The sequence below is a fragment of the Tachysurus fulvidraco genome, unplaced genomic scaffold, assembly GCF_022655615.1.
Source record: "Tachysurus fulvidraco isolate hzauxx_2018 unplaced genomic scaffold, HZAU_PFXX_2.0 HiC_scaffold_27_np12, whole genome shotgun sequence".
Taxonomy (NCBI): Eukaryota; Metazoa; Chordata; class Actinopteri; order Siluriformes; family Bagridae; genus Tachysurus; species Tachysurus fulvidraco.
Genome location: NW_025927118.1, coordinates 107,950 through 133,736, shown reverse-complemented (window position 1 = coordinate 133,736; position 25,787 = coordinate 107,950). Strand labels below are relative to the sequence as shown.

The window sequence follows — 25,787 nt, the reverse complement described above, 5'->3', positions numbered from 1 at the left end:
TCTTAATTAAAGTCAAGGCAAGTCCAATGACAATACATATAAAAACATATACATCGATCAGCCATCGGTCAACATTAAACCCACTGACAGGTAAAGTAATTGATGAACACAAAGATGGTCATGGAGCCCAAGAATCATGGAGGAGTGAAGGCTAGTCTATCTGGTCGGATCCCACAGAAAGCTACTGTAGGTAAAACTGTAGTAAAAAGTGACTGCTGGTTTTTATAGAAAGGAGTCAGATCACACAGAGCATCACAGTATATGCAGTTGTAGAGCATCAGTGTGACCATGCTGACTCCTTTAAATCACCCAAAGCTCCTACAGTGGAAGAAGAACTGGACACATCAAAACTGGACCATGGAGCAGCAAAGGAAGGAGGCCTGGTCTGATGAATCACAATTTATTTTACATCATGTGGACGCCGGGTGTGTGTGTTACTATGGGAAGAGGGTAAGCTTATGGATGTAGTGTGGTGCTCTGGGCAATGTTCAGTTGGGCAACCTTGGGTCCTGGACTTCATGGCCTCTATCAGCAGGAGGATGCTCTTTGACCCACTGCATAAACCATTCAGGAAGAGTTTAAAGAACATTACAAAGTTTAAAGTGTTGACTCCAAAAATCACAGATCCCAAACTGATCCAGCATCTGTGAGATGTGCCGGACAAACAAGTCTGATCCAAGGAGGATTCACAACACAACTTACAGGACCTAAAGGATCTGCTGCCAACCTCTTGGAACCTTGTGCCACCAAAACAGCCCTAATTGGCTTTAATGTTATGGCTGATCTGTGTTTAATACATTAATGAATACTTATACATATCACATATTTATAACAGCATTAACCATAGGACTAATTACAGATTAATTAAAGTTCTAAAAAATAATATTTTAAATGAACATAAAAGGTTTAAACAAAGCCCATTTTTCCTTAATTAAGAACAACAATGAATACTGACATAGTGACAGGAATGTGCAGCAGATCCCACTGATCCTCCTGAAACACATTCAGCCAGAAGTCAGCCTTTTCCAACAGCTGATCATTGATCAGATTATCGAGGTTGTTGTCTCCATCAATGACTGCCAGTATGTGGGCAATGGCTAAGGCTACGCTGTCCTCCAGATGAACCCACAGCACATGCCTAAAAAGTAAATACATTTTTATTCAAGTATTTCATTCTTTTTCTCCTTTTTATTTTTATAATACCTTTAATTCAAATAAACTATACGCAATATGTTTATGTACCTGAATGAACTGCCTTCGGCAACAAAACGATCAGAAAGTGCCTGAGCAACAACCCAGTTCTCTTTTCCTTTCTTTTTCTCCAGCTCTGAGAGGAAACTGACTATTCTCCTTTCCAGTGATTTAATAAAAGCATCAGATACTGTTGAAACAAATTCATTAATGTGTACATTTTCTCATCCTACTGATAAAAACAAAACTGAATAAACTAGTCATGCACTAGAGCTAGAACATAAAAATGATGAAGCAATGGCAGCTGCTTATAACTTTGTTTCTAAAGTCGGATCATTAAAATCCACACAACACTGCATTAGTGAGGCATCATTTCCAGTTACTTAGTAAAGAGATTGTTTCCAGTTGACTTCTCACCAGAGTATTTCTTCTGTAGCAGCCCATGGAGAATCTCTATACGTTTTGTTGCTCTTTGTGTGTTATCTGCTTTGTCGTGTAGCTGCATAATTCCCTTCTGTAAAGACTTCTTCATTAACAAGTGTGTGTCAACCAAGACATGCTGCAAGGAAAAAAGGTATAATAAACATATATTGATTTAAAAAAGAATCACACAGAACAAATTCCCAAACATAAAGCAAAAGAATTCCTTTCTGTGGACAATATAAACATTAGTGCTGTGTCACAGGCAGACCAGAAGCCCCAAACACTGGACTCAAAGTCTAGCCAAAGTGCTGTTTAGAGGGACGCACTTTACACAGAGATAAGCAAGGACAGGCCTAATTTTCACAGTGACAGTCCAACAATAGAAAAATTCTCAATGGCCTAGTGCAGGGGTCGTCAAGCTTAAACACTCAAAGAGTCATTTGGAGCCGTTTCCCACAGAAAAAAACACAGGGAGCCACAAAACCCTTTTGACATCTAAAATGAAGATAACACTGCATATCGTTTTTTACCTTCATGGAAAGTATAGAAAAAACTGTAGTTTGTTGCATTTATGAAATCAATGATCTGCTACCGAGTAAACAAAATTTTACTTCTGCAAGCAAACAAAAATATTTTGGACAGTTTGAACTAACGTTAACAAAAAAGATGCTGGGTTGAAGGCTACTTTCAAATAAAATGTGCAATGTCTAATTGAGTCCTCTTCGTATTAATGACATCAAAATTTTAACTTGCTGGCTGCAGCAAACTAAAAATGCGTCTGCGTGTCAGATTGCTCAAGTCGTCAGTCATGACGCATATTTTGAGCGACAAAAAATTAAACACGGTTTATTTTAATGTTACAAGAGCATCATAATCTTAGAATTTAGAATTACATTTAAAAAAAAACAAACTAACTAAAATAAAATTAATTTAAATTAAATTAAATATTTATTTTCCAAATATACAGGGAGCTGCAGCAGAGGGATGAAAGAGCCAATTGCGGCTCTGGAGCCGCGGGTTGCCGACCGCTGGTCTAGTGGAAACATTGTGTGACAGGTCCCTAAACATCTGCTGAAGCTGAATGTGGAGTGCAGTGGAAGAACACACACACAAAATACACACACACACACACACACACACACACACACACACACACACACACACACACACACACACACACACACACACCTTACCTGTTTTTCAGAAAATGTGGTTTTAGGACTATCCACATCAGGATTGCCTGTAAATATGTAAAACAGTTACTTTACCAACATTATAAGTATAATACAAACACTATATGGCTATAACTATAGTAGACTACAGGGCAAAAGATATTAAAATTGCAAAAGGCTGCAAAGTGATATCAACATTACCTGCTGCAGAATTGGAACATTTTGCGAGAGTCTCTGAGACAGTCGTGCATTTCTGCAGTTCATAAATCTTTCCCGGTAATCCTGGAGTTCCGATTAGTTCATCTATGTGTAGTGAAACCCAGCCGTCTAAAATGAGACACATTCACAGTGACATTTGAAACATTCAGAAGCCCTTATACAGAGTGACTTACAGAAGTGCTTTGGAGTCTATAACGCTAGTTAACCGGGTCTGGATTCACCGTGTACAGGTATGTGCACATTATTCATAAAAGCTACAGCTTTGTTTATTGCACTTTGCAATTTAAAAATATTAAACAGAAATAACCTCCAAATGTAGCAATATATCCACAGCCGCCTGAAATCCGAGGGAGCCTTGTGAGAAGGACAACATCAAAAGCAGCTCCATGTGAGGCTGAACATCTGATCCGTGAAATGCTGTGTCTGAAAGTTTCACACATTTAATAAACAGGAAGATTGAGTTAACCTCACGGCAACAACTACAGACTATGAACAAGGCAAAGCAGAAAGAAAAATGTGAGATCACCAGGAGCATTACAAAGAAAAACAAAAAGAAACCAGAACCAGAACTTAGTGGTGTAAATCAAAGTCAACTGAGAAACAGGAGTAAGTGATTAGTGATGTGCAGGGGTTGATGGGAAATGTAGTTCAAACATAAGGCATAACCATGTCATGTATAAATATATAACAGTAATAATTACTGCAATAAGGGACAAAAACATTTTAATATACTGTCAGGTCCACAAATATTTGTTATTCTTTTATTAGCTGTTGTAGACTGTCTACCAAGTGTGTAACCGGATAGGGAGTGATGACAGGATAGGAATAAAATGGGGGTAAGCTCGTGACTATATATATATATACACAAGCATGGAAGCAATAGCCGGGGATGAGCACAGAAGCGTAAACTCTTTGCTCTATGGAAAAGGTAAACTCAACTAAAAACCTTTTTCTTTTTGAACTCCTAGTGCTTATATTTCCTCTCAGTGCGCTATGTGGTGTCGTGAGATGCGCTAAATGCAGCTACGTGACCAAGAGTCTATAAAGAGGCGTGCAGGTGGCCACAGGTTTGCCTAAAAGGCAGCTGCAGCGTTACAGTACCCGCGCCCCTAGAAACGGCCCCTAATGGTATGCTTGGTCTCTCTAACCACTTCCGGGTGCACGATGTGTCTTGCAGGGACCCATGAGTGTTCCTCCGGACCATAGCCCTTCCAATCAACCAAATACTGACACCTTTTCCGTGACATCGGGCGTGGGGTGGGGCCCGGTCAACAGATGGCGCTAGAGAGCTACAGAAGTCTGGCTTCAGCCTGGAGACATGGAATGTAGGGTTGATCGTCATGGACTGGGGCAGCTGCCATATGCTTTGAACGGCCCAATGTAGCATGGCCGAACTGGCATTCGAAAGGTGACATGCCCATGGTGGAATGCCAAAGAGTGTTGAGGGCAAACTCAGCCCATGTTAGATGTCTGATCCAGGTTGCCCGGGTTGGAGGCCTGCCAAACAATGGAGAGAGTGAACCAACTCCTGGTTTACAATGGCAATGGCACCTATTAGGCAGCAGAAAGCCCCCAAAACCGGCTAGCAAATTGGGGGCCCCAATCCGAGACTAAGTCAGAGGGGAAGCTGTGTGTCCATATGATGTGCTGTAACATGAGTTCCACTATCTCCTTGGCTGAGGAAAGTTTGGGCAGTGGGCCAAATTTGCCTGCCTTAGAGAATTGGTCCACTACCACCAGGATCACACTCATTCCCTGGGAGCAAGGCAGGCCGGTGATGACGTCCAGGGATAGGTGTGACCACAGATGGGACAGTATGGGCAAGGGCTGGAGCAACCCCTGTGGGTGCGTCAGGGGCTCTTTGTTTTGGGCGCATGTCTGGCAGGCAGCCACAAAAGCCTGAACGTCCTCTGAATGTTGGGGTCCTTTGACTGGGGGTCGCACTGACAGGAGAGTGTGTCAAGGTTCAGTCTCTTGTCCTGCTAGATGTAGGTCAGGTTTTTGTGGTCTGTCTGTATAAGGAATGGGTGCTTGGCCCCCTCCAGCCAATGCCTCCACTCCTCCAGAGCCAATTTAATGGCCTGGAGCTCACAGTCCCCTACATCGTAATTCCTCTCTGGCACCATCAGCCGGCAAGAGAAATGTGTGCAGCTCTTCTTTGCTCCTGACCACTGGTACAGAAAGACCTCTACTCCTATGTCAGAGGCGTCGACCTCCACTATGAACTGGACCTCTGGATCAGGCACCCGAAACACGGGGGCCGAAATCAGCCTCTCCGTCAAAGCCTCAAAGGACTCCTGGGCCTCAACGGCCCATACAAACCTCCCCTAAAGCTTATTGGTCAGATCGCAAAGTGGGCTGGGCAAGGTAAAAAAAAAGTTTAAAAAAAAATTTGAAAAAAATAAAAAGTTAGTGAAGCCCAGAAAGCATTGGACTGCACCGACTGAGGATGGCTGAGGTCATTCCTTGGCCGCCCTGATACAGAGTGTATTCAAGCTCAGGCTGGCCCAAGAGAACAAAAAGCCCAGGAAAGTGATGGTATTCACATGGGACTGTAATTTCCCAAGCTTCATGTATTGGCCATTCTCAAGGAGAAGCTGCAAGACTCGGTGGACCTGTACGACATGTTCCTTCCATGAACTGCTGAAGATGAGAATGTCGTCCAGGTACACAAAGGCATAGCGATTCAGGGTCTCCCTGAAAACCTCGTTGATGAGATGCTGGAAAACTGCCAGGGCATTTATTAACTGCATATGAGAGCCACAGACCACGACTGACTGCATGGCCCAATTATGCTGCCGCAACCAGGGAAAACCTGGTTGACAATTTTGGCCTTCTCAGAAGGGAACTGAGAGGGCTGCATCTCAAACACAAATAAACATTGCAATATAAATGCATGGTAGCCCCCTGGCAGCCCTGTGGCGGGGGGGCAAACATGTTTCTGGAACCGTAGAAGCTACCGTCTCCAAGCTGTCTACAGCTGATCAGAAACTTGCTGAACATATGGATAGGGAGTGATGACAGGATAGGATTAAAATGGTGCAAATATAAATAATGGGAAAGTGAAGGGGGTAAGCTTGTGACATACATATATGACTCTGAAAACTCAATCAAAATGCTTCTTCTTTTCGAAGACTTTTACGCTATGCCACGCATAATTTTTTTTATAACTCCTTTTGGTGTGTATATATATTACCTCTTAGAGCGCTACGTGCTCTGATACGTATTACTGCTCTAACTCTGGCACAGACTATATCCACACACCGAGTGCCGAAACTCAGGGTCTTAAATAGCGGAGTGCACGGGTGTCGCGAGTTGCGCTACTTGCAGGTATGCGACCAAGAGCCTATAAAGAGGCATGCTGGTGGCCACGGGTTTGCTTGAAAGGCACCTACGAGGTTACATATTTCTTGGTTATTTTGCTAATCTTTACTTCTTAAGTGCCAGTTTTTAAATGTCCAACTCTGCTTATAAACAAATTTAAATGAAAACATGCAAAACCCATGAACATACAGTACAGTAATATATTATTCATTGGTTTCTGTGTTTACCTCACACAGAAGAGAAGTCGCTGACTTTGTTTTGGATCATTAAAGTAAGACTGCAGAAGCAGAAGCTTGCGTGCTCCTGCATCAGCAGCAACAAATTCACTAGAAGAAACAAAATCACTTTGGTCACAATACTGGAAAGCAACAACAAGTCTACAGATTATCTTTTAGAATACTATAGATGAATTTGTTTACTTAAAATCATTGTAAAATAATTCTAAAACATTTGTATTGTTAGATATTTCTATTGTTAATATATGTATTATTTTTATTTGTATTATTATTATTATTATTATTATTATTATTATTATTATTATTATTATTATTATTATTACAACATCCGGTAACATTATTACCTCACTGTTTGAGAAAATGACTGCTCTGTGTAAAATTCATTCAGCAGGAAGAGACAGGAATCACTTTCCACAATGTCAAGCTCCTTACTGATTTTCTCCACATCTCTTTTATTGAGCAGTCGAGAATATGTAGATACCTGTTTTAAATAATGAGTCATAATAAAACAATTAATTCAATGCATTATTATATAGAATTCTATGAAGAAAAATGAGGTGACAAATACACATGTAAATCAAACCTCAAGGGAAATTCCATCGGTTTCAGTCTCTCTGTATTTTTTTAAAGCTTCTATTAGGTTGCCATGTGGCTGCTTTGTAAAATACACCTCAAGAAATCTCTCAGAATGTTCCTCCATGTAATTAGTTGCTCTCAAAACTGAATCTGGGGTTGCACACTGAAGAAGCATTTCCTGGGCCTTTTCAAGAACTTTCACTCTCTCATCTTGATCCAGTTCCTGGGACAATATTTGTGGAGCGCACACTAGAATGATAGACGAGCATGTGTCTTCTGTGTAACCAACTATAGTATCGTATTTCCTACTGGTAGTAAGGAGCTGGTCTCGCTCATTTGAATCCCGTGTAACAAATAGGTTTAGCCAGTCCTCCAATTCAGTCTTCATCTCCTGAGCATGGTCTGGGAGAATATTGCTCATCTCCAAGCAGTGTTTTTCCAGTCGATTTAGCAGTGGTGTTGGGAACTGCTCATACACTGTTCTCTTCTCTTCAATGACAATCAGTCGAAATTCATCTTTGACTCTGCATTTAACTCTATGGGATCCTAGCCCCAGGTCGACATAGTAGCTCCCACCTAATTTTACGTAGCACTGATTCAAAGCATCATAGAGACTTTCATATAGGCTTTGAATATTGAGAAGGACAACTGACCTTCCTGTCTCCATGCATGTTTTTACTCTGTTTACTGTGCGACAAACCTGTGAGTATTCCTCATCATGTGGAAATCCTGAGCCAAAGATGATTTCAACACTGCTTTCATCAATGATGTTCTGGGATTTTAAAATCTGAAGAGCAGCATGATTGATTGTTGGCAGCAGAAGGTACCTGGAAGTAAATCCTGAGGTCCTGATGTCCAGGTTTTCTCTGAGAAGTGAGACCGTGTCACATTTCTTAGTTCTTGATTTATAAATATTTGAAAAAATTTCCAAAACATTGAGAGAATCCAAACCATCAAAATTCCTTTGCACAGCTTTCGTTAGATCCTCATCTGATGGACTGCCATTTTCTTTAATGGCATAAGACACAACCAACTTTACGAGACTGTAAAAATCCCTGAGTCCAAAGAATTCAGTTTTCTGTTCTTTAAGTACTTTTAAGTAGAACTGGGTAAGCTTTGGAATCAAACATGCAATCTCCGTGTTGACTGGTTCCTTATCACTTGAACAAATGTCACGAGCTGTGCTTTCCAGCTCCTTTGTCTCAGGAGATGTTCTCAGAACCAAAATACCACGATTCATCTTTGCTGGATCCAATGACCAGTTGGAAATTCCAATAAATCCAACTTTCTTGAACTCATTAGGACTTTCATCATCAACACATCCATATTCCAGGAGGGGGTGTAATGTTTTCAGTGGCATTTTTGGAGAGTCTTCTGCCAATCCAATTTCATCCAGGACCACAACAGCAACATATTCATTCAAATTTTTCTCATTCTGGAACTGTGCACACTGCCTGAATATTGAGATGATGCCATCAGGAGATGAGTGTGGGCTGCACTGGAATGAGGCCAGCTGTGCCTGCTTGTATCCTTTAAAAAGATCATTTGGAGAAGCCTTGCCCTGCATTGCATGAGCAGCAATTGTCTTGGACAAAGATTTTGAGCTTCCAGGTTTTCCAACCAGAAACAAAGGGATTCTTAAGTTCATGCACACAACCATCATGAATACATTCTCTTTCAGAGCTTCATTCTTTGCCACTGAAGTTGGACAGTCAACGTTTGAGATGAAGGCATCTTTACAAAGCTCAATCTCTGTCAGAATATCACTGCAGGACAGAGAGAAAGCTTTTGAAACTTGTTCCAAGTATTCATCTCGTTTCTCTAGTGAAGCCATGTAGCAGACTCCGACTGCAAGAATAAGAGATCGCTCCAGATCATTAACGCCTCTTTCCTTTACTCTAATTTTGTCAATTTCCTTAAATAATTTCTGCCTTTGTTGATAAAACCACATGACTGTTTTCAAGCATCGCTCTATGTCTCTGAGACTGACCATCCGGCATTCATCAGTAAGCTCTGCCATATGCTTCTGAGAGGCAGAGATTACCTTTGTAAATAAAGCCTGTTGTTCAGCATTGGGGAGGTTTTCTTTGCAAAAGAAAGTCTTGACCATCTGTGTGATATAAAGCTCCTGTGTGAGCTCATTTAACTTTCCAAAGTCCCACACCAGAGGAGTAAGGCTTGGTGGTAATGGCTGAACTCTGTAGACCAGTTGACGCATTGGTATCTGCCCAAGTTTCTCCTCCGTATTCTCACTTCTGACTCTGTATCCCAGTCCAGCTCTTTCCAGTTGCTCTATGGCCTCCTTTGAGTGCTTTCTGTAGGGATTACACGCTGCGATGATCTTAAGTCTAGGTGCATCAATTTGTTCCCCATTTACCGTCTTGTCACACATCACCTCTTTGATTGCATTAACAGCTTCTGTTGTATTAGCTTCATCAAAAAATAGCACAGTATCTAAATTATACTTTTCGTTTTCTTTTGAAATCTCGATTGCCTTCCTCACTTTCTGGTAAATGACCTCTGATGATGTGCCTCCATGCACTCGCACTACAATCAGGTTTTGTCTCTGCTTCCTTGATCTCAGCAGGTCACACATGAACTGGACCAGTCGGGTCTTTCCACATCCTGTTTCTCCCATGATGATCACAGGAATGTCAGATTCAAATCGAAGGTGAATCGCAAGGATTTTCATCACATTATCTAAAGTCAACTGATACGTATCATCTGGATCCATCACAGTACTGACACCTAGCACTCTGCCAATAATATGAAGTTGTTCAACACGGCGCAGTTTCTCAAAGTTAATGTTAAAGGGCACTCTTTGAGCTGACAACTGGCTAAAAAGCCTCTTATCAATAATCCTCTTTTCCACTACCTCCTTAGTCTGAGCATCAACTGCATCTAAATTGTGAATGTGGAATCCTAAAAACGTCATGGACTCATTATCCGCATTGAATAAGATGTAAGGATGTGCCTGTTGCTCCCATCGTCTTCGCAGCTGAAATTCTCTGAGAACTATGTCTTCTGCTGCTCCATCTTCTGCTGTCTTATCACTGTCATCCGATGTCTTCAGAGATCTCATGGAAAAATCCTTGGACATTGTCATCATGAATTTCACAACAAATTTTTTAAAGCCTGTCAGGTCATCTTTTAAGGCAGGGCTACAAAAAATAGACTGCTCACATTTCTTCAACTGACTGTTTAGAAAGTGTGTAAAATTTCTGAGTTCTCCCCAAGATGGGTTTTTAATGTCACAGAACTGCAACAGACACTCCAACCATTCTTTTGGTGAATCTTCAACAGATCCAGGACTGAACGAGAAGCTCTCCAGTTGGTCTTGTTTTAGTCTGTAGATTTTAAAGTACTGGTAAGTGCGCTGAAAGGCTTCACTACGAAACTCTGCATCGTCCATCAGCCGGTAGTCTTTATCATACGATCCTTGCTGCTCTAGGTGTCTCAGGGTTTCCTCAGGGGTAAGACACTTCACAGATGGTAACATTTCCAAAATTGCATCTTCTACTTGAGATGAAATCTGAGAGTAAAAATAATTACAGAAGTTATGGTTTTACTAAATGTTTAAAAATAGATCTTGATTCACCTTAATACAAGATTTATAAAAGATTACTTTAATACATTAGATTTTAATTAACCAAGTTTTTTTCTAATTGTCTAGAAAATGTAATAAATACAAATACACTACATGAAGGACTCACCTTTTCCCATTACAGGATATATACAGTAGATGTTTAAAACTACTCACTAGAGAAGCATGTGTGTGTTTATGAAATAAAAATTAATTACAATAAAGCAGAATCCAGTCCAAACATCAAGCCAGCAGTTTCTGGCATTTAAACTCAACATATTTACAGCATTAAATCTAAGCCTGGTGATTACCTCAGAGCTGTGCCGGTCACATTCCCTGTGCTTTCGTTTTGTGTATTCCACTAAGTAAATGTGGGAGTGATTGTATCTCCATATGATCCCATCAGGGCTCTGGAAACACCTCAACACAAACAGCTGCAGCAGAAAGGTGTACAGTCCTTTTGTCACCTGAACAGAGAATTTAGTGTGGGAGTCAGTAAATGATATACAGTACAGCAGAGTTGTGTTCACAATAGACTAGATGTGGGGAATGTCTCTCAGCCTTTAGCGATTTATCGCCATTTAGCAGTGTTACAGAACGGCCTCCATCACACAACTCAGGACAGAAACTCCCAACTCCCAACATCTCTAGAATCAGTATCAAACTCCATTTCCCAGAATGCACCATGAACTACAAACAGTGACTACAACACCCACACACTAGGTGTAGTGTCACATACACAGTTACTAGCTAACTGATCGCACACCTTTTTACAACTGATGTACCAACCCTTTATTCTGGATTATTTGTGATGTTTTTTCAGCACTTCATGAGCACACTTAACAAATTGCAAACCACAAGATTACTGCTTACTAACCAGTGCTTTACTCTCTTTGTGATTCTGGTTTAACCCTCCTATTGTCCTCCTATACAAATTAGGAGCGCTGAGTCAACTTGACCTTGTCTGTTTTGACTGCTTATAAAAAGTGAAGTATATATGATAGACATTTTTTTTCACTGTTTTAGTCTAACTTGTTTCCAACATATTAACATATATTTTGCAAAAAACAATTATATTTGGTATAATAATTCTTATTTATATACAAAAATGCCTCATTTTTAGTAAAAAAAAAACTCCAGAAATTTTTAATTATTTTCACTATAGAGCAGAGGTATTCAACTAAAATTGAAAGAGGTCCAGTAAGAGAAAATTTCTTGAAGCGACGGTCTGGAAGATCATAATGTCTAACTAGTTAGTGTGATATATATTTATGTAGCCTAGTAGTATCAACATCTGCAAGCAATCAATACCTGACTGTCAAATCAAATAAATTCAGTACAATTCAAAAACTTTTTGACAATATTTATTGTCATGTAACATAGAACTGAACATATGTATGCTTGTGTGTGTGTGTGTGTGTGTGTGTGTGTGTGTGTGTGTGTGTGTGTGTGTGTGTGTGTGTGTGAGTGTGTGTGAGTGTGTGTGAGTGTGTGTGAGTGTGTGTGTGTGTAAAGCTTGTTGGTACAGTAGATCAGATTTTGCCCCCAGCTGTACAAATGCATCTAACAAGTGTGAAATATTTACAAATAAGTAGCTTTTGTTTTTTCTGAAGGCCTAATGAATTGCTATGCCCAGTGCTTGTATGTGTGTGTGTGTGTGTGTGTGTGTGTGTGTGTGTGTGTGTGTGTGTGTGTGTGTGTGTGTGTGTGTACAGTAGCATCATTTCGGTAGATCATATTTTGCCCTCTGCTAGGCAAAGGTATATCAAAAGTGAGAAATATTTACAAATGTGTAGCTTTTTTTTTCTGGAGGCCTAATGAAATGCAATGCCCAATGTGTGTGTGTGTGTTTGTGTGTGCATGTGTGTATGAGTGGGTGTGTGTGTGCACGCGCGCGTGTGTGTGTGTGTGTGTGTGTGTGTGTGTGTGTGTGTGTGTGTGTGTGCGTGAAATGTTTACAGATATGTAGCTTTTGTTTTGTCTGGAGGCCAACTGAATTGCAATGCCCAATGCTTTGAACAGTGTTTGACTGTGTGAGTGTGTGTGTGTGTGTAGCATCATTTCGTTAGATCATATTATGCCCTCTGCTAGGCGAAGGCATATCAAAAGTGTGAAATATTTACAAATGTTTGGCTTTATTTTTTCTGTAGGCCTAATGAAATGCAATGCCCAATTTGTGTTTGTGTGTGTGTGTATATGTGTGTGCGTGTGTGTGGTGTGAGTGTGTGTTTTGGGTGCGTGTTTTAGTGGACATTTTATGTGTGCATTTTTGTGTCTGTATGTATGTTCATTGCGCTGAAAAGGGCAAAAGTGTGATCTATTGCCCCACTAAATGTGGCCGGGTCAAAATGACCCAAAGGATCCAAAACGCAAAATATATATTTGTCTGAACACATAGTTCAACAAAAATAGACAAAATTAATTTTCCTTGCAAAGTTCATAATTTGGAACAATCCTGGTAAATTTCAGGCAAATACATGGAAGAAAACCCAAGTTATGGCACATTAAAACCTTCCAGCCGGGTCAAAAAGACCCAGGGAAAATAGGAAGGTTAAACTAGGGTATAAAGATTACATGTTAGCAACATATTATACAATAAAAATACTAACCACAGGAGGAATGTCAAAGTGAAAGATTCTTGGGAATTTGTCTGTGGGTTTGTCCTCATACTGCTGCAGCTCAGAGACAATGTCCTCAGTCCTCAGGTGTGACTGGTTTATCCGGATTGTTTTATGAGTAAATCCTGCACTTCTGAGACTTCCTTCAGACTCTTTCACAAGATTTTTCACATACAGGGATTTTCCTGTTGTAGAACACATTTCATCAAAAAATCATCAAGTCCCAAAGGACACAGGTCCAGAACATTCAGCTGATTTGAGATACACACACAATCAGTATAAAATGCCACTTACACTTAAATGATATTTAATTTAAAGGGTTCTTACCCATTCCTGCATGTTCAGAGAAAATGATTTTTGTTTTCAGCTGAAATTTATCAGGTTGGTTCAATTCTGTAAATGCAGTTCCAGCTTCTGAGGATGTTTGGTGCTTGTGAAGGAGGTACTGTTTAATTTCCTCATTTTGATTTGGATTCTCGGTAACCGTCCTCTTAAACATGTCAAAAGCAGTGGCAACATAACTGTGATATGCCTTTGAGTCACAAAAAATAATTAACTGATAATCGTTCTTATACGTGCCTCCCTGGACATGTGACTCCTGAGTTTTTTTGTAAAAAATGGACTCGAAATTCCGAGACACATCATGATTTAGTTGGTCTGCATTTAGCAAGCAGTAGATCTTCTCATGTGTGCTGCCAGGTTGTACAGCTCTCCTGATGATCAGTTCCACCTCTTCTGCAGTCGTCTCAGAGGTACAGACCAGAATTTCATCATAGGTTGGCAATGACTGCTCTTTATCACTGTACAGTGATAAGCAAAGTGGAAGCATTTCAACATCTTTACAGCAAATCAGGTTGGGTTTGCCCCTTTCCAAAGTGATTGGCAGTTTTCGTGTCACGGTTACTTCAGCAGATTTGGCAAGATGGTTCATGGTTTCTCCAAGAACATCTAAGTCTACAAACTTGTCTGATACGAGTCCTGAGAGTTTGTTGTGGTATGTCTTCCAAAGCATTACAATCTTCTCATCAGAATTTTCCAAGTTGTCAAATGCCGCTGCAATCTGCTCCTGTGTCATTGAAAAAGAAACTTCTTCTGTCGTGAGTCCACCTTTGAATTTCATTTGATTTTTAAGGACACTATCCCGCCTTGTCTCGTATTTCTCACACCACTCATTGACCCATTCTTCATCATTCTGATGATCATCAATGCATTGCATCACACTGTCTCGATACTCCTCTACAGTCCTTGAGTCTATATCTCCTCCTTCTACTTGCTCATCTTCCTCACAATATATAATTGCTGCTTTGGTCTCTTCCTCTGTAAAACCTGTATCGAGAAAATACGCTATCATGTCTGGATAATCAGTGAGGAACTTCTTAAGCTCGATTGATGCTTGGGATCCAGCACTTTCAACTGGGGTTTTGAGTGCTCTGGTGAGAGCGTTCTGCAGATCACTTTCTTGAATGTCGTCCTTCATGATGGCTAACATGTTGAGAAGACTAGTGCTAATGTTCTTCCACCCAATCCGATATTCAGCCAAAGAGCAACACAGATAGACTAGCTGCTTTGCTGTGAAGAAATTTAAGTAGTAGTAAGTGTTCCTTTTCTGCTCTGTGTACGTTAACCATTCAGAGAGACAGCTCCTCATGCTTTCACACAGTCCGTTCAACTCAACTAGCAACGATCTGTGACCTTTGATCTCTACATTTGCAATACCAAACTTCACCCATATTTTAATATCATGTGTTTGTTGGCAGTAGGCAGTCATCTCCCAGTCTTTAAAGAGAATATGTCCAGCATCACGGAGGTCAAGGAAGCACTTTCCCACATTTATTATCTGCTCCAAAACCTGAAAAAGAGATAAATACTATAGCCTTTTTTCTGAATAGCAAGTGTTGTTATTACTGTGGTAGATCTATTGCACTGCACAGCTTAGTTTCAACACACCTGACATTCATGTTAAAAATTCATGTTACTGAAAGTCTTGATAAATACGAGTAGGGATGTTAAAGTAGGGTTATTTTGAATTTTTCCCATGGTATTGCAGAGAAATATGTTAAATATTCAGTCTTACCAAGTAATGGCCTGTTCCTTAAAACACCTACCAGATGTAGCGTCTGGAACAGGTCATTTAGATTTCTTGTCCAAGGCACCCTAAACTTTGGCATCTACTCTTCAATCAACCAAGATTTATTGAGGGCTACATCCCACAGTGTCACACACACACAACTGACTCCAGAAGGTCTGGATCCTACACAAAGACCAGATAACCCCATGCCGATTCTCTGATTGAACTCATAGGTGCCCTCAACCAAAACACACACACACACAAACACACACACACACACACACACACACACACACACACACACACACACACACACACACACACACACACACACACACACACACAACACTTCCTTTTACTAATAAAACGAGTGAATAAGATGCCCCACATCCCACGGCATTAAGCCATACTCGTATGTATCTCCTCCCCAATTATACTGATACTCTAAGATTCTTATTCTTGTAAGCTTGGAGACGACTCCATCTTCCTTCAAAGAACTTCCAGCAAGCTTCACTTCCAAGAACGACAACTGCTCTGATCTTCAGGAGAACTTGGAAGAGCGTCTGACCCCACCTTAACTGATTCTTCAGAGATTTCTCTGTTGCATCCGGACTTTTGTGCAGTAAGCCATTGCAAGTAACCGTTTCCTTTACCAACCAATTTAGATGCGTATTTTAAGTATGAACCTTGTATTGAGTCTTAAGGTGAATTTAAGTTTCCGGTGACGATTTCCCAGTTAGGGTGTGATTAATTTTGAAGTTTAAGCTTGCCATTCCTTCCTTCCTTTCTCTAATTTCTTCTTTCCAGTCTCTTCCTCCCTTTCCCCAATTTTGATTTCATTTGTGTATTTTTATTTTCATCGTTGCTTTCTGTATTTCTTTTGTTTGTGTATTTAGTGTTATGTTGTGTTTGTCTCATTCATTAAACGCCATATTTTTGTGCCACAAGTGATTGTCTCTGAGTATCGCTCACAAACTTAAGGTACCTGCAACATCTGGTCTGAACTACATGCTCTATTAAGTTAATTTAATTTAAATTACGGTATAAAGTAAAAGGGAAGTGAATCTTTCTTGGCCAGGAAGATACCGCCTTCATAGAATTAATAAAGGGTACACGGCCTGTTCGCCGGACAAACAGACCAAATAAGTGTAACGTTACTTCCATTACCGTTCATTTCAACTTAAAATATACGTTATAATTACTTATAAATATTTACATTGCTTCGCGAGCCAAAATCGCTACACAGACATGATCCTCCCTGCTATTTAATTAGTCAAGGTTGTCAAGTCTAACTTAAGTAGCTACATACAGTACAGACCAAAAGTTTGGACACACCTTCCAAAAGTTTGGACACACCACCTTTTCAACAGGACAATGACCCCACAGGAGAGTGATGGGGTGCTGCGCCAGATGACCTGGCCTCCACAGTCACCGGACCTGAACCAAATCGAGAGGGTTTGGGGTGAGCTGGACCGCAGAGTGAAGGCAAAAGGGCCAACAAGTGCTAAGCATCTCTGGGAACTCCTTCAAGACTGTTGGAAGACCATTTCAGGTGACTACCTCTTGAAGCTCATCAAGAGAATGCCAAGATTGTGCAAAGCAGTACTCAAAGCAAAAGGTGGCTACTTTGAAGATCCTAGAATATGACATTTTCAGTCATTTTTTTGTTATGTATGTATATAATTCCACATGTGTTAATTCATAGTTTTGATGCCTTCAGTGTGAATCTACAATTTTCATAGTCATGAAAATAAAGAAAAGTGTCCAAACTTTTGGTCTGTACTGTAACTAGCTAACAGATGAAAACAAAACAGATTCTCTAAAAAGTCTTTTGTAATCAGATGTTTAACCTTTAGCATTACTCCAGTATTTACTAACCACATCACTTTGCTTGACATTTGAGGGAAGAATTTGGATCAAATTGATAGGATAAAAAGTAGGGATGTATTTGGAATTTGCAAAAAGCTAGGAAAAACGTAAAAAATGTTAACAGAGTTTGCCAGAAGAGGAATGAAAACAAAAATGAAATGAAACTAACTTGCATTTGATTCTGAGCCATTTAGTTTTTAAGTAAGTTTCTTATATATATATACGTATATTTGTGTATATATATATAAAAATATATACATATATATATATATATATATATATATATATATATATATATATATATATATATATATATATATACATACATACATACGTATATATGTATATATATACATATATATACGTATGTATGTGTATATATATATATATATATATATATATATATATATATATATATATATATATATATATATATATATATATATATACACATATACACACACATAAACACATCACAGCTAAAAGTGGTGGAGAATGTTATAACTCCAATCATAAAATTACCTCAATGTAGGTTGTGATTTCATCCTCTCGATTTTTAACACTGACAGTAATCAGCATCAGCTTGTTGTGCAGATCTTGAAGCTCAGCAAGACCGTATGTTCTGTATTTTGCATCCTGTCCATCAGACAACTTTTCCTTGCACCTTAATGTGAGGCAATTTTCTAGATTAATCTTAAAAACAAAGTAAAACATCATTAGGGATTGCATCTTGGGGGTCATTTAGTACAACTAAACCACCTTTTGCGAGCTAAAATTTGTATCTACTAGTTTAGATACAGTGTTTGCTATTGGTTACTTTTTCTTTTTTTTATTTATTCTAACAAATAACCATAAATTAAATAAGAAACCATAAACAGATAGAGCAGCTCTATGAAGAAATGTAAGAAAAGAGAATCTCAGAACACTGGGCATTTGTAATATATTCAGCTATAAACTGAATGTAATAAGTAACAGATTTGAATATTTCACCTTTCCCTGAGCATCAGATGGAATTTTGATTATGTAAATCCCATTGTCATTGATATCTGTGGCCTGTTGCAAAGATGACCTCTCAACAGAACCATGAGTCTCATAGGCAATTTTGAGCCACTCCATGTTGGTGCAGGAGTCTTTCTGTTAAAAATATTATAATAAACATGTTTATAATGTAAAGTGACAGATAGAGATATAACATGTCCGAGACATAACATATTAAGCTGAGATTAAAGATAGAACTGTGGTTTCATGTGATCAAGCTAAACAGACAAGGGAAGAGTTCTGATTGTCACAAACTTCTTACATTTAAGAATTTTGGAGGCCACAGTACCTCCAAAAAGGCAAATGTTTTGTAGCCTATGCCTAGACACAATCCTGTCTACTACAAAACAGCCTTCTTCCACCTTAGAAATATTGCCAAGCTGAGAAACATCCTATCTGTATCCGATGCTGAGAAGATAGTTCATGCCTTCATGACCTTTAGACTGGACTATTGTAATGCATTACTAGGTGGTTAATAAATAGTCTACAGTTAGACTAAAATGCAGCTGCCAGAGGTCTTACCAGGACAAGAAAATATGATCATATAACCCCAATTTTATCATCTCTACACTGGCTACCTGTTAAGTTTAGAATTTATTACAAACTGCTGCTACTTATGTATAAGGCTTTTAATGGTTTAGCTCCCATGTATCTAACTAGTCTTCTAACACGTTACAATCCTTCACGCTCTTTGAGGTCACAAAACTCAGGACTTCTGGTAGTTCCCAGAATATCCAAGTCTACTAAAGGTGGTAAAGTGTTTTCATATTTAGCTGATATTGTTCGGTGCTCAGACACACTTTCCCAGGTTAAATGTAGATTAAAAACTCATCTCTTTAGTCAAGCGTACACATAATACATCCCATAATATTGTGCACTATTACATCAGATTTGCACATTTTATGAACAGCAGATATGTTAATCCCTCTCCACTGCTTCTCTCTTTCTACCCATCCCGAGGCATCCAGAAATTGTACCAGCTCCTATCGTCTTCCACGCAATGAAGATTTTGGACATCCACTGAGATGAGGCTGACTCTGTGAGTCCTGAGGCATCTAGAGATCTACCAGCTCCAGTTAGACTCTACTAGATACTAAAGAGGAGATATGAACTCCATCTGATCTTTTGCATCAATACAAAATTTGTTTGACTGTATATTTATAATCACACCCTCTAGTGTCATCCATATGAGAATGGGCTCCCCTTTAAGTCTGGTTCCTCTCAAGGTCTCTTCCTTTACCATCTAAGGGAGTTTTTCCTTGCCACTGCTGCCTGAGTCACCTCAAACCTGCTCATTGTTGATAAATACATACACATTGTGAACTAAATATATCTAATATTTATCTTGAATTTTGTATTCTATTAATCTTTCTATTATTCTTTATATTAACCTTCTGTTCTATGGTTTATGTTCTATGTTTATGTTCTGAAACAATGTCAATTAAAAATAATAATAAAAAAACTAAATAAACAAAAACAAACAAACAAAAAAAAACAAATAAAAAGCCCTATACAAATAAACATGAATTGAATTGTCTCTGAGCTCTGCAGACAGTTACTTTGACCTCATGACTTGCTCTGATCTGCATTTTTGTTATCTGCATTTTTCTGCATTCAATTAATTGAATTTACCACATTAATGGACTCCAAGTGTAGAAGCATCTCAAAGATGATTTAGAGAAATGGGATGCACCCAAGCCAAATTTCACTTGCCATAGAAAATGGTCTAATTGTGAAATTTCAGTTATTTTTAAAATAAATTTTATGTTCAATAAATTATATCTGATTTATAACTGCGCATAATCTGTTTTTTGTTTGTCGTTATTGTGTATAGATTAGGAAAACAAATAATTTAAAATATTTTGCCATAATGCTGCAACATAAAATGTGAAAAAATGAAGGGGTTGGAATATTTCTTAATGCACTGCACACTGACAAAGGACATTTCAAGGTCATCAGCAATGTGATTATAGTCAATGGGTTATTGGCAAATGCTTAAATTGTTTTAAAATGTATTTTATGCCATTAGTATGCTCTGTCTAGTTCTTGCACTCCAGCTCTAACACGCCATGTCCTTATGGAGCTGCTTTGTGTCACGCTAGATGAGGGTTTGAGTCTCTTTGTTCCAGTGAAAGGAAAATGTAATGCTATGGCACACAGAGACAATCTGTATAACTGTGAAGAACCACATATGGGTGTGATAATCAGGAGTTCACAAACTTTTGGCCATACACTGCATCTCTCTCATCTTACAACAGCTAACAGCCATCACACTTTCTGTCACAAGGGAGTTTAAAATTTCATCTTACTAGTTTATTCTGCAGCTCCTGGTCACTTTCCAAAGCACAACCAAGCTTATTGACAGCTTGCAGGAGCTCTTTAGTACCAGATCTTTCAGACAACTGATATATGAGTGGTGCAGCAGCAGATATGGCATCTCTGAAATAGCACACTTTATCAATGTCCATGGCATTTTCTCCAGCAGAGATTGAGGCCAGCTCCACAAATGCTGTTAGCTCTCCGGTGTCTAAAATTAAAGAGTAAAAGTAAAGTGATGCATAAACTACTAATTACTGTGGTTCATCAGTAGTTAACAATCATTTCTTGGCATTGTTCTAATAATAACATAAATCTTGTTACAAAAAAATGTTCATGGTGGAGGATGCATGTGGCAGTTTGTTATGAATGGTGGACAATCCAAGGCATTAGGCAATAACAAGGTCAAAATAATCAAGACACATCAGTGCAACTACCAGTGACAATAAAGGGGTAGAGACAAGACATGAATCAAAACAAAGGTAAACAAAGCAAACGCATGAAATCACGGAACAAAGACGAGATGAGGCGAAAATTATAATCAGAATCCATTTTAAAACATGTCAAATCAATTATACTTGCCTAATACATTTAAGTTAAATTATCATTATTATACCTAAGGTTTCTAAACACTTACCTTTTATAATTTCTTTAATCCACGAGATGAATCCTCGTCTGATGCATTCATTAAATTGTCTTAGAAAGCTATTTGTTTCCTTTCGAATTTTCTTCAGTTCGTTTCCAGCTTTGGCCACATTTTCGGTGAGATCACGCAAGCAACTGAAGTCCATATTCTGTAATTACATATTACTAAAATTTAATATGTAACATCAGAAGAATATTTATGATTACAAGCATTGCTGTTCCATGACAGATGGAAAAGAGGTCAATCTTTTCAGTTTCAATTGTAATAATCAAATGTATTGTTGATGATCTTTTATCTTGACTTGATCCAGTTTTGTCTATATGCTTTTAATAATGCTTATATTCAGGACAATTGTTTAAAATCGTAATTTGTCCTGAAAAGTAACTAGGTCTCACTTTCAAATTTAGATCTAGTTCCAGTGTACACTCATTAAACATGCAAAAGAAAAACAAAGCATTCAGCAGTTGAAATTCTTTCTATTCTGCATACCTTGAGTTTATCAATGTCATCAAACTCTCCACACAGCCCGAGGTTATTTTTTAGTTCAATGATCACTTCTGCATTTTCTTTTGCAGACTGAAGAGTTCTATAAAGTTTAATGTGTTTATCGGTCTTGTGAATCATTTCACGTGGATCCTCACTGAACACCTCTGCCATTGTATTCAGTTCGTTTGACATGCTATCTAAATATTTGCCCAGTTTACTCTTCAAGTCCTGAAGAGTCATCGAGAGGTCCCTCAAGGCCTTGTAGGTGTTTTTAAATTCTTCAAAGGCTGGTTTGTAAATATTATCGTAGATTTGGTCAAGTGGAATTAATGCAACATCCTTAAACTCTGTGTTTTTGGCTTGTTTTGCTGTTTCTCTCCACAGTTCTTTGAAATATGTGCTTTTAGACAGAAAGTCAATCTTTTCAAATGCCTGAATATTGACCAAATATGTGTCACTTCCAGGTTTGTCGCTGGTCAACATGCCCATGATAGTTTTCAGTGATCGTTCCTCCTTTTCAAGCTCGATTGACAAAGTTGTCTCAAGTTGTATTACATCGACTGAAAAACAATGATAAATAAATGTTTTAGTGCTGAAAACTTAGTCTTTAGCGATGATAAATTCACCACAGAACAAACAGGTAACAGATGTGACAGAAAACTGGGGTTTTAAATCAAACAAAGTATTTTATTTAAAATATTAAACATGTAAAGAATGATACTGTCAGTGAAATATAAAATGTTGGAAGATTAAAATAGAACTGTTAAAAAAAAACCCCAAAAAAACAGACACTGTACCTGGCATGCCTTGGTTAAGGTCATAGAGCACCTTCACTTTTCTTTTTTGGCCTTCAAATTTTTTAAAATCCTCCTCTGCTTCCTTTATTGTCTTCAAAAATGTGTCCATGTTTTTTCCTATACAGGAAGAGTTTTCATAAAAATCATTTGGTTTTAGAGAACATAGCATTGGGCATTGCAATTCATTGGGCCTCCAAAAAAACAATCATTTGTAAATATTTCACACTTGTTATATGCATTTGTCCAGCTGGGGACAATATCTTCTCTTCTCTTCCTCTTCTACCAACAATCTTCTCACACACACACACACACACACACACACACACACACACACACACACACACACACACACACACACACACACACACACAAGTTTGTTGTGTTTTCATATTCAAATCATATTTGTTTCCTCTCTTATTTATGAATTTAGTTGCATCAGTCAGCTTTGGCCTAGAGATATGCTGAGTAATGTTTGACATTTATCAGTCAGTGGTTATCCAAAATAATATTTAATAATTTCTGCTTATTTTAGTCACCACATGGCAAAATTTTATAAAGTTTATCATTCATAAATTAAGTATAATAAAAAAGCATAAGGAGGTCAACAAAGTTTTATTCACATGAAATTATGGCATGTTTTTGAGTTTGTGTGTGTGTGTGTGTGTGTGTGTGTGTGTGTGTGTGTGTGTGTGTGTGTGTGTGTGTGTGTGTGTGTGTGTAATGTGTCTGTCTGTGTTTTCCCCTTGTTTCTGTCTGCCGTCTTTCCCTGATGTTAATTGTTGACCCCGCCCACCTATCTGTTACCATGGACACTAATTACATTCATTCTCTTCCCCAGGTGTTTTGTCTTAGTCCTTGTCTGTCTCTGTTTTGTGATTGGTTCTCGTTCACCATATATACTCTGTCTGTTCACTTCAATGTTGTTGGTCGTTGTTGGTGTTGGTATGTAGTGTGTTTCTGTTCGATGTTCCCATTGCCTGTTCGTTCTGTGTTCTGCCTTGTGTTGCCTGCCTGACTGTTTTTCTGTTTCGTGTATTGGCCGATTAAAACTCTAAAAACTGCATTTGGATCCTCACTCGCCTGTTGTCTCACCGTGTCACTCGTGACAGTGTGTGTGTGTGTGTGTGTGTGTGTGTGTGTGTGTGTGTGGCCTGTTGTTGGTTGATCATATCACATCAGGTGGGCAAAATAGATATTACAAGTTTAAAACAGATACTACACACAGAATGGTGAATCCTGCCCTTGAAATACACCAGCCTGTAACTGTGCAACTTTTGTGCCTCTATAGTGAAAATAATTCAAAATTTGTTTTTTTTTATTTTACTAAAACATTAGGCATTTTTGTATATAAATAAGGTTTGTTATACTGAATATATATATATATATATATATATATATATATATATATATATTGCAAAATGTTAATATATGTTGGAAACAAGTTAGACTAAAAAAAAGGCCATCATATATACTTTTTTTATAAGCAGTCAAAACAAGGGTTAATGCATAAAATTTTAACCAGTGCAATGTATTTAAATTAATGAAATGAACAGTTATTTGTCACATGATCGACAAGTTCAGCTACAGGCAAAATGGGAGATGTGTGATTTAAACACTAGATTGTCTCCTTCATAAGATATTCACCTTCTGTCCTTTCCAGGTGAAATATGTTGGACACAAGTACACACTTTTTCAACCTAAGATATCTATATTTGATGTTGAGATGGGAACTAGAGAAAAGGCAGAATTTAAGAACATCAAAACTTTTAAACTTACTTAGGAAGTAACGGTTGGCGTGTTGTTTCCTTTTAAAGATTTCATTCAGCAGTCTGCATGATAATGACTTGTTTATCATGTTCTCGATCAGTTGGTCCATTAGTTTGTGAGCTTTCTGTATTAGTTGTTTTGTTGTGTCATGTGCCATACAGATATTTTCCATGTGCTTTTTATCTGCAGAGATGAGCAAAAGTCTCATTACTCACCAGAATTGTTTTGAATACACTTTAACCTACTTTTTGAAAGTGCAGACTAGGTCTTGGACTAAATAAATTGGACTTGCTGTTTCATTGCTTTAGGATTAGAGAAGTGATGTTTGAACATTAAATTGCCAACTTCCTGGCTCAGAGGGTACATTTCGGGCATTTTGGGCTATCTGTATGACAGCTTCCGCTTTGAGTAAACCTGTCCACCAGGTTCATAGTATTTTCATACAGCAACTTTATTAAACTATATTGTCAAACATCACACACAGAACTCCTTAAAGTATTAGGACTGCAATTTTTCTTTTGACACACTCCGAGGACAAAAGTTTAATTTCAAAAGATGTTCATTGGATGATGGATCAGAAGTTTAGCTTTCATTTCCTGATATTTACATCTAGATGTGTTATACAACATTTTTGTTATACAATATTTTGTTCACAACTATACATCTTGTAACGCACAAGTGATACTGATACATGTGACTGGAACCAAGATGAATCAAAGTGATAGATAGGTCAAAATATGGAGAAAGCCCTATCTGCTCAAGATGCATTACATACAAGCTTATAAGTAAAACATGGCGGTGGTGGTGTCATGGCATGGGCTTTCATGGCTGCTGAATCTGGTGAAGGTATAAACAGAATAAATTCATATTTCTAGAGAAACATTGGGGGTTTTTACACCTGATCACTTCATGTGTTTTCTGTGATCCGATAGATATTCGATCGTAAAAAGACCAGGTGTAAATGCCCTCCAAAACGGTTTCGAGACGGATATAAATCCGATCGCTCAAACCACTTCAGGAGGTGGTCTGGGACGCATTTCAGATGAAACTAGACAAGTGTAAATGCATGTGGTTTTTCAAGCCACATACGTCAGTGCTACAGGTATACTCCTCCCAAACGGAAGTATGTCACTCGCAGGTGACTCGCGAGTCGTGCATCGCGCCAGAAACAAATATGTTTTCCCACCAGCGCTGGCTTTGATCTTTCACCCAAGTGTCTCGTTGGGTCTTAAAATGCACTGCTGACACCAGCGAAAATGCAGCAAATAGTAAATGCTGTTTTTTGTAGCAACCGCATACACCAAAGCGTGTTCCATTTCAATTACCCCGGAAATGAGGTAAAATATATTTGCATATTGGGCGGGAGTAGAAAGATCGGATTGATATCCGATTCACCGAGACGCATTTATGTGGCCTAATGTAAATGGAACAGTTTTAACAAATCAGATAGCTATCGGA

At 38.5% G+C, this 25,787-nt stretch overlaps 1 protein-coding gene across 1 annotated transcript in view; it reads right to left on the bottom strand.

Annotated features, from left to right (window-relative positions):
• LOC113656782 (E3 ubiquitin-protein ligase rnf213-alpha-like) overlaps positions 1–25,787 on the bottom strand; it is a 57,270-nt gene that overhangs the window by 10,835 nt on the left and 20,648 nt on the right. Inside the window, exons 22-40 of the mRNA XM_047809756.1 lie at positions 24,339–24,512; positions 22,563–22,679; positions 21,769–22,325; positions 21,271–21,427; positions 20,627–20,844; positions 18,270–18,413; positions 17,802–17,972; positions 13,670–15,191; positions 13,334–13,527; positions 11,036–11,191; positions 7,149–10,673; positions 6,910–7,046; positions 6,557–6,655; positions 3,313–3,428; positions 2,988–3,113; positions 2,808–2,854; positions 1,609–1,750; positions 1,243–1,381; positions 956–1,138 (exon numbers count right to left, since the gene is read on the bottom strand). Coding sequence (XP_047665712.1) covers positions 956–1,138; positions 1,243–1,381; positions 1,609–1,750; positions 2,808–2,854; positions 2,988–3,113; positions 3,313–3,428; positions 6,557–6,655; positions 6,910–7,046; positions 7,149–10,673; positions 11,036–11,191; positions 13,334–13,527; positions 13,670–15,191; positions 17,802–17,972; positions 18,270–18,413; positions 20,627–20,844; positions 21,271–21,427; positions 21,769–22,325; positions 22,563–22,679; positions 24,339–24,512 — 7,924 coding nt within the window. The remainder of the gene's footprint in view (positions 1–955; positions 1,139–1,242; positions 1,382–1,608; positions 1,751–2,807; positions 2,855–2,987; positions 3,114–3,312; positions 3,429–6,556; positions 6,656–6,909; positions 7,047–7,148; positions 10,674–11,035; positions 11,192–13,333; positions 13,528–13,669; positions 15,192–17,801; positions 17,973–18,269; positions 18,414–20,626; positions 20,845–21,270; positions 21,428–21,768; positions 22,326–22,562; positions 22,680–24,338; positions 24,513–25,787) is intronic.